The sequence below is a fragment of the Balaenoptera acutorostrata genome, chromosome 11, assembly GCF_949987535.1.
Source record: "Balaenoptera acutorostrata chromosome 11, mBalAcu1.1, whole genome shotgun sequence".
NCBI lineage: Eukaryota > Metazoa > Chordata > Mammalia > Artiodactyla > Balaenopteridae > Balaenoptera > Balaenoptera acutorostrata.
The window spans coordinates 64,291,194-64,300,753 of NC_080074.1; the positions used below are offsets into that span (position 1 = coordinate 64,291,194).

The following is a 9,560-nucleotide window of genomic DNA, read 5'->3' on the forward strand; positions in this document are numbered from 1 at the left end:
GTTTAAAAAAACGTATTTGGAAAATACAGTAAATTTTTCATTATACAAATTACAGAATGGGTATGCAAGTTTTGTTTATCAAAAGATAATGGATTTTAAAAGGCTGAGAAATACTTTCCTTATGCATACCCTTTGAATTACTTTAATTATAAAAAAATAAAATCTCAACTAGGGTGGTTTGATCCATTTGAAATATAAAATTATGAGATATCTACCTCTATCAGGTTCAGAATTCTTTTAACTTATTTTCACTTTAAATTTCTCTGGATGTTAAGAGGGGTGAGAAAGCATAAAGAAGATGGTAAATGGAGAGATAGCAAAACTCACCTGTAGGTGGTGGTTACTCATCTCTTTTGAAAATCACTTCAACGATTTTCCTCAGAGACTGAAAGCTTATCGAAATTTTCTCGGGAGCCCTAATTTTAATAACTTTCATGTTAGTACCAAGCTTTCCTGATGGTATTTCTTCTTGAGCACTTAGAGTCATGAAACCTGCACCTTCCTCCTCCAGGAGGGTAGTGATAGAAAGAGATGGTAGCGCTTATGCACTGATGTTCTCATGAGACTTTGGGGTGAGGAGAAAAACTTGAAAGGAGAAGAAGAGCCATCTGTTTTATTCCTAAAAGCCACCTTCTACCAGAATCGTCATCTTTTTCTGAAGCATGCCCAAGACGACTTGCAAGGCAATCTCAGGAGCTCTGGATCTAACGGTTGCAAAGCTCGCTCGCTCTCAGCAAGTCCTTAGATATCACTATGGTTACAAAGTTCTTTCAGCAGGGTTGTGCTGGGCTACCTCTCTTCAGCCACTCCCTCAGAGGGAAAAACTTTGAGACCAGATGGTGGAGCTCTGGAATCAGAGGAAATGGGTCCCTTCAGCATGGAGCTGCTGCTCTTCAGCCACTTCTGACATTTTTACATGTGGAGCCTGAGACTATGTGATTATCTCAAACCAAATCACATTTGTCTGATGGAGATAAATAATCAAGTCTTTTATAGCCACTGACTTGGAGAGAACAGTAATGGGAATGGCATTGAAGGACTTCTCATTTTTGGTGTTTTCCTTCTGGAGTCCTTGATGATTGATGTTCTCCGTTCACCTGAGCCCCTAAAGGCATTATTGCCAATACTTTGTACACAGTTAAAAGCATAGACTGAATGGACTGTCTTTTATATGGCATTAAGGGTAAACTACTATGTTTCACTGACCATACCTTTATCTGAGCCCCTCCAGTGATATAGCACAGGATCATGAGAGACAAATTTCCCTAACTGTCCCTCCTCATATCCCTCCTTCTCCCCTACCATCATTCCCCAAACTGGCATAAGAGCGTTCTGAAGATATCAGGGACTGACATCTTAAGCTCTCGTCTGGCTGCTGTAGGTGAGGGCCACATTGACAAAATTCTTTGTAAAGACACTACAGTAACATTTACCTTTGTCCTCAGTCTGGGTGAGTCCAGTCAGTCTCAGATTCACAAATATTTAGAAGCCCAGGTAAAAGCTGCTAGTTTTCTTTGAAGTTATATATATGACTTGAAATGATGGAAAATTTCTTCCCAGATAAATGGCATTTTATATCAATGTGTGTGTAGTATTATTCAGTGTTAAAAACACTCCCATACTGTATTCCATTTGATCCTCTCAGATAGAAAGTGTACTTTCTAGTCAGCCAGTACTTTGGGTACAATAAACAATGTTTAGGACTGAAGTCTTCCAGTACCAGCATGTGCAGTATGTTTGTGTGGAATGTTTAAGGATATACAGTTGTATTTTATGTAAACTGGTCCTTGTTCTCCATAAATGTGGCATGAAATAATTGTGCTGCTACAGCATACTGGGAATTAACAGGAATGGGGAAGAGCTGCAGTTTGGCTCCTGTGAGGTCCTGCTAGTGGTTTTAGGAGTGATTACAGCAAGTTTCTAGTGATCATTTAACAATATGTAAACTTGGTTTGTAATTAAAAACTTTTTTTTCCTTTTTCCAGTTTGGTTTCCTGGGTATTTTTTTAACTTTGAAAATACTTTATTAATGGGGCGTCAACCACTTTGAAATACTGAAACATCAACTACCACCTGGAATGACATACTAAACTCACACTGTTAGTGATTTTTCTCTTTAGAAGAGAGAGAGAAATACAGTTGATCCCTGGACAACCTGGGGTTGGGGCACCGACCCTCCATGGAATAAAAAATCTGTGTAAAATTTATAGTTGGGCTTTCATGTTTATAGTCAGCCCTTCATGTCCAGTGTTCCTCCGAATCTGTGGTTCCGCATCTCAGATTCAGCCTGCCTGGGGTCATGTAGTATTGTAGTATTTACCATTGGGAAAAAAAATCCATGTATGAGTGGACTCACGCAGTTCAAATTCATGTCGTTCAAGGCTCAACATAGGTTTAGTTCCCAGAAGACTTGATGAATTGCAGACACCAAACACTAATTTCTATTCTATTCTATAGTTTTGCCATTGCTAAAGGTTACATCATTACCATATTTAAAGTTGAAAAAACATTGTCATCTGGCCTTTTTCTGCTCTAAGCTGAACATTTTTCTATCTGTAGTCTTGTTTCACCATTGAGGTCTTTTATATTCTGTATATGCTGCCAATAAAAAATATGAGTATTTGAAAAGAGAAACCAAAATTGTTTAGCTTAAAAATGAAAGCATTTTGGCAGACCTGATATAAATGGAAATATTGGCACCATTTAATAAAAACAAAGACAGAGCTCAGACACAGTAAACTACTAGCCTTGTCACCAAACACATGGCAGGAAAATCTAAGTCAGCACTTAATTTGTTTCAAGAGTGTCACTAGAACTTCATTTTCCCTTTCTCTGTTGCAAGCTTTCCCTGTCTGTCTTACAGGAGCTGAATACTGTAAGTAACACCATAGAAGTTATCTGGGAATTTTGTTCTCCATGTTGTCCTTCCTCATTTAGCTCTCCCTTCTAACTTTGTTTTTGTTTTTTTTTAAATCTTTTTTTTTTTTTTTTTGCCTTGCTGCGTGGCTTACGGGATCTCACTTCCACTCGGGCCCATGGCAGTGAAAGCCCAGAATCCTAACCACTAGGCCACCAGGGAACTCCTTACTTTGGATTTAATTTCAGAACTAAAATAGTATGCATAACAATTTGAAGATCCTGATTTGAGATATTTCCTTTAGCTCTGCCCTCTGGAGTGCTTTCTGTTCCTTCCTTGGATAGGACCAATGAATCCAAATGTGTCACCTTCTCTTGGCACCTTGGCTTTTGAATGTTAAAAATAACTAACACACTGCTATGTGCTAGTCCGGGTCTTTGCACTCATATGATCTCATGTAATTCTTATAACAAGAGGATCAGCCTCTATATAGATAAGGCAACTGAAGGACCAAAAAGTAAAATAATACATCACTAAAAAGTGGGTAGTTGGCATTTGAACTTGACTAGCTTAATTCCAGAGCCCACATCATCATTACCAATCATCCTATATAATATATAGTATACACTTCATGCGTAGTTAAGACACCAAGCTTTGGTGTTTAGCAGCACCAAGAACAGCAACATATCAAAGATACTTTGCTTGATACTCTGATTAGTGCTAGAATATGTTTTAGATCAAAAGCTGCCAACTGGTAGGCTAATTTTGTTTGGCCTGTGCTAAATTTTAAAAAGTACCTGAATGCTTTTTCAGTTAGGTGTGGAAAATGGGCAGGGCCCTCTATGATCCTACCCCAGCAATAACTAAGGACTAATAGTTTATTCATTTGCATACCTCTCTGCCCTTGAAAGGTTTAGCCAATTCCTGTGCAATTTACCCCATTTCTTAGTGCCTCCAAGCAATATGACAAACTTCTCCAATGAAGGAGTGCTCTCTACTAAGTCATCTAAGTGATACAACCTGGAGGTCATGGGACTAAAAATGCAACCCTTGCTTTCTACATAATGAAGAAGCCCACCACCTTAGCTCACTTGAGAAAAGACTGCTGTGAATTGTCAGTGTATCTGACAATCGCTCTTGGTTACTAAAACTTGAGTCATAAGACCCTAAAGTGAGTAAGCAAGCTGAAGTCTGAAGTGCTGTTGTTCTGCCCTAAGGCCAGTGTGACTCAGTAATTTCCTAGCCCACTAGTTGAGAATAGTTTTATCTTGGGCTCCATCTGGTTTCATCTTCACACAGTCATCACAAGCTTGTAAGGTATACAGGGCAATTTGTAATGTGTTCAAAAATTATTGAAGACTGGGACTTCCCTGGCGGTCCAGTGGTTAAGACTCCGCACTTCCACTGCAGGGGGCGCAGGTTGGATCCCTGGTTAGGGAGCTAAGATCCCGCATGCTGTGCGGCACAGCAATTATTGAAGACTAACATGAGATAGCTTATTAACGTACTTGACATTTTCAAATGTAGCATTTATTCCCATTTTACAAATAAGTAGGCTAAGGCTCCAGAAAGATACATGACTTGCTCAAGGTCATAGGAAGTGGCAGAGTTGGAGCTTGACCCCAACTCCAGTTCCTTTTCCACTATATAATAGGAACATTTTCTTTCTATGAATTTATAGTGTTCATTCGGCATCCTGAGCACTCATATGATTTCATTTAATTCTTATAACAAAAGGATCAGCCTCTACACAGGTGAGGCAACTGATAGGCCAAAAAGAGTTTGTTGTTGACAAGGGGCAACAACATTCCTAAAACCCCAAGTAACAACAGTAGGGCTAAAAGGAGACTCAGTGATTGTCCCATGGTGAATTCGGAGGAGAGAAAAAGTAAGATACAACTTCACAGATGCCGACACAAACCATCTGGATTCAGGTCTCCAGGGGTGGGTCTGACAACGTGTTTTAAAAGCAGCCGAAGTGATTCTGATTCAGCCTGATAAACGTTTGGGACCCATAGCTCATCTTATCTCTCTTAGTACATGCCATTTTGTTTTTTTTAATGAAAGGCTTTGCTTTGCTCATGTGCCAAAGGATAATAGGGCCAGGATTTAGATTATTTGCAATTTGATTTCTTTTTTTTTTTTGGCCGTGCTGGGCAGCTTGTGGGATCTTAGTTCCCCGACCAGGGATTGAACCTGCGCTCTCAGCAGTAAAAGCCTGGAGTCCTAACCACTGGGCAGCCAGAAAAGTCCCTGAAATTTTATTTCTAACACACTTGGTATTAAAGTACAAAAGCTCGCGGTGCGTTTGCTCTTAATATCCTGATCAGAAACAATCATCCTGAGGCAGAGAGTGTCGCAAGAATAAAAGTGCAAATTTTCCTGAGGGCATTCAGTACTATCTCAATCTTTAACTATTTCGGCTCCTAGCAATTATTTTATATACAATAAACCATTCATGTATCTGTAAGCCATTTCTTTTCTGAAATGAAAGTCTATATAGCAGAACTGAAAAAAGACCTACATTGATATGCTGATTATAGGTACTTAAATGCCAAATTCAATATTTAAATACTTGCAAATCAGTCTAACCCTTTTCCATCTTTCTGTCCTCAGTACCTACGTCTGGGATTGACAGTTCAGCCTGAACTCTACCTTCTGAACACCGTGGATGCTGACTCACTTGTGTCTAGATGACTGACAGCCTGAGAGACTCTATAAGACCCACTTTCTCTTAGTCCTTTTGTGCCAAGTGTCCTGTTAACGTTATCTCTGTTAGTTCAGTGGTGAGTTTTGTTCAACCATTTTGAGCAAAAGGCAAAGATTTCCTCATGGGACGGATGTTAAAAGCTGACAGCTTTAAGTGTAGGTCAGAGACCCGCAGAGTCCTGAAACTGCCAGAGTTAAATTTTTAGCCTATGATGGTCACACACCCCTATGGGCTTGTGTCTCGACTTATGGAATTTTAAAGATATATATGTGTGTATGTTTATGTAAACCTGAACATATCAGTTTGGGTAGAGTTTTAAGGTTATATAAAAATGATAGATCTTTTGTATTTTTTTAACAAATGGTGCTCAGATAAATCAGATAGTTATTTTGTCTGGATCGCAAGTGACAAAGGAAAAGGAGCACTGTTCTTTTTCAGAGTGAACTGGTCAAGCTGACTTACTTTTAAAGTGATACTTGACTATAGCCAGTTAAATTTCACTTTGATTTTAATTGACCAAACCTTGGTAACTACTGATACTAGCACATCATTTCCAAAGAAAACACTTCTTCTATTTGGCATATTTAATCCTGGTTGTCGGTGTGCTTTGTGATTGTTATTTTCTTTGTTGCTTTTCTTGAGTTTTTTTCAGAGATATGATGGTATTTTCCAAAGAGCTTAATGCCTACGAACAGGATCCAGAAATCACACTTAAACCAATGATCAGTTTTCCCTGCTGCATTGTAACTCAGCCCATTCTAGCATTTAAGTTGTAGGTATAAAAAGAATTCTAACATTTAACTTTGTAAGTCCCAACAGAAGATAATGGAGGTATTAGTTTTCCTTCTGATGTGTGAATAGTCCCACCATGTCTTTTCTTCCCACTTTTCCCATTAACACTCCAAACACCATTTCTAGGTCCAAAGTCTATTTCCCAGAGTGGCTAATATTTCTCATGCTGACTCTCCTAGGGAATGCTAAGCGTTTTAAGTTATATATACCAAGTATAATAGTGTGAGATGAGAACTAGACTGGGACTTGGAAGATTTGTCCACATGTCACAAGCTGCCTGCCTACATGTGGCTTATAGATATTTTTTGACCCCCTCTTCCTAACCAGGATTTTTTTTTTCCATAACATTTTTATAATAAAACATTTAATATTTAAAACTTGAAAGTTTCTGCATAACAATCTGATTGAAAAGTCAGAAGATTTTCAACACTGGGCCCACGTTCCTTCACGGAAGTGCAGTTGGCTTGAACTGAATGGCAGCTATCCCTTTTTTTTTTTTTTTTTTTTTTTACATCTTTATTGGAGTATAATTGCTTTACAATGGTAGTTTCTGCTTTATAACAAAGTGAATCAGCTATACATATACATATATCCCCATATCTCCTCCCTCTTGCACCTCCCTCCCACCCTCCCTATCCCACCCCTCTAGGTGGTCACAAAGCACCGAGCTGATCTCCCTGTGCTATGCGGCTGCTTCACACTAGCTATCTATTTTACATTTGGTAGTGTTATATAAGTCCATGCCCAGCTATCCATTTTTAATGGAATATACTCCAGGGTGGCATCCATGCCTTCTTTCATTTCCTTCCAGCCCCAAAGGCATTGAGTTTGCAAACCCTGCAGCCTTTGTGTGTTTGAGCATCACTTTTCTCTTTCAGCATAAAAATTAAATATCCAACCTCTCTGCCTTATTTTAAAACTTAGCACCTTTCAGTAAGACTTAAAAGAATCCAGACATTGCCTATGTTCATTTATAATGATTTGATCCTCTAAGTGGCAGGGATTTTTTCCAAGATGATACTTTCAAATTCCCTCATTTCTACTTCATGGCGCTTGAAACTTCTGATAAGAGCAGCAGCCTTGCAACCCAGGTTAGAGACCTTCTGATCTCAAAAATGAAACTGAGTTAACGCCACTTATCAGCTTTTACTTGAAAAAGCGACTTAAAAAATGAGTTTGTATCCATTCAGCCAGTCTGTGTCTTTTGGTGGGAGCATTTAATCCATTTACATTTAAGGTAATTATCGATATGTATGTTCCTATTCCCGTTTTCTTAAATGTTTTGCGTTTGTTATTGTAGGTGTTTTCCTTCTCTTGTGTTTCTTGCCTAGAGAAGTTCCTTTAGCATTTGTTGTAAAGCTGGTTTGGTGGTGCTGAACTCTCTCAGCTTTTGCTTGTCTGTAAAGGTTTTAATTTCTCCATCAAATCTGAATGAGATCCTTGCTGGGTAGAGTAATCTTGGTTGTAGGTTTTTCTCCTTCATCACTTTAAGTATATCCTGCCACTCCCTTCTGGCTTGCAGAGTTTCTGCTGAAAGATCAGCTGTTAACCTTATGGGGATTCCCTTGTGTGTTATTTGTTGTTTTTCCCTTGCTGCTTTTAATATGTTTTCTTTATATTTAATTTTTGATAGTTTGATTAATATGTGTCTTGGCATGTTTCTCCTTGGATTTATCCTATATGGGACTCTCTGTGCTTCCAGGACTTGATTAACTATTTCCTTTCCCATATCAGTGTTTTGGTTTCTTTATACAGAGACAGCAATCTAGATGAATCAGTTTGTTGGATTTTCCTCCCTCCATGGGCAATTTCATTTCTCAGTAGTTTCACTACCAGAGAATATTTGGGGAAAGAAAAAAAAGCAAAAAAAAAAATCCTGTTTTGCAACTCATAAAAAGATAAGGTGGTTGGTTAAACAGAGATTAAGTACTTGAGGGATTTCTGTAGCTTTTCTCCATTCTTTAACTGTACGTTACTAGGAACAGACTAGAGTTTACAAAAATTTATAAGTATACCCCTCAGGTCATCTAACTCCTGTAATCAGAAAATTTGATAATAAAGCAAACTGAATCATGCAAAACCAGTAGAGAAGATTGATGTCTAAAGAGTGAGTCTTGGGTAAAGTTTTATGCTAAGTTAAGAATATTAAATTATTCTTTAATTTATGATTTACAAATCCGGATTTCTATGTTATGTGCTTATATAGATATTAATATATTCAATCTTTTTGTTTTTGGCCGTGCTGTGCCGCATGTGGGATCTTAGCTCCCCAACCAGGGATTGAACCCTCGCCCCCTGCAGTGGAAGTCTGGAGTATTAACCTCTGGATCGCCAGGGAAATCCCAATGTATTCAATCTTAAGATTAACCTAGATGCGTATACTCACTCAGTTCCTGGGGTTTAGCACTGTGGAGTCAATTTTTAAAAGGATGCTCTGACAGTGTATACCCAGAATGTTAGAAAAATGCAATTAAATAATTGTTACTGAGCAGCTGCTACCTAACTGTGTGTTGGCCTAATATAAAAGGCAGTCAGAGCATATCCAGGCACATGAAATAGTTTAATTAGTCAGTGAGGCAGAGGTTACAGCAGACGATGAAAATAGCCTTCTCAGTTTTAAACATTATGATATTAAGCCACCAAACCTTTGCTCCAGAAGTATTGTGTTAATTCAGGTACTGTATTTTATCTATTTATAAGGTCCTCCTGCAACGGCTTCCCATCTTTACCCAGGCTAATGTGGGTGAATGGGCATCCTGCATACTTAACTTTTCTCCATACAAGATTTTACATTTTAATTTAAACATAATTTGTGAGCTCTCAGGCATAATACTCTTTTTTTTTTTAATACTTTTATTTATTTTATTTATTTATTTATGACTGTGTTGGGTCTCTTAGTTTTCGTGTGAGGGCTTTCTCTAGTTGCGGCAAGTGGGGGCCACTCTTCATCGCGGTGCGGGGGCCGCTCTTCATCGCAGTGCGCGGGCCTTTCACTATCGCGGCCCCTCCCGTTGCGGGGCACAGGCTCCAGACGCGCAGGCTCAGTAGTTGTGGCTCACGGGCCCAGTTGCTCCGCGGCATGTGGGATCTTCCCAGACCAGGGCTCGAACCCGTGTCCCCTGCATTAGCAGGCAGATTCTCAACCACTGCACCACCAGGGAAGCCCAGGCATAATACTCTTAATAAATATTTTTCATTGCT

The 9,560-nt window shown here is 38.9% G+C and overlaps 1 protein-coding gene across 1 annotated transcript in view; it reads left to right on the forward strand.

Annotated features, from left to right (window-relative positions):
- SLC11A2 (solute carrier family 11 member 2) overlaps positions 1–9,293 on the forward strand; it is a 35,174-nt gene extending 25,881 nt beyond the window's left edge. Inside the window, exon 17 of the mRNA XM_007179358.3 lies at positions 5,474–9,293. Coding sequence (XP_007179420.1) covers positions 5,474–5,554 — 81 coding nt within the window. The 3' untranslated portion in view covers positions 5,555–9,293. The remainder of the gene's footprint in view (positions 1–5,473) is intronic.
- Positions 9,294–9,560: the final 267 nt, after the last annotated feature.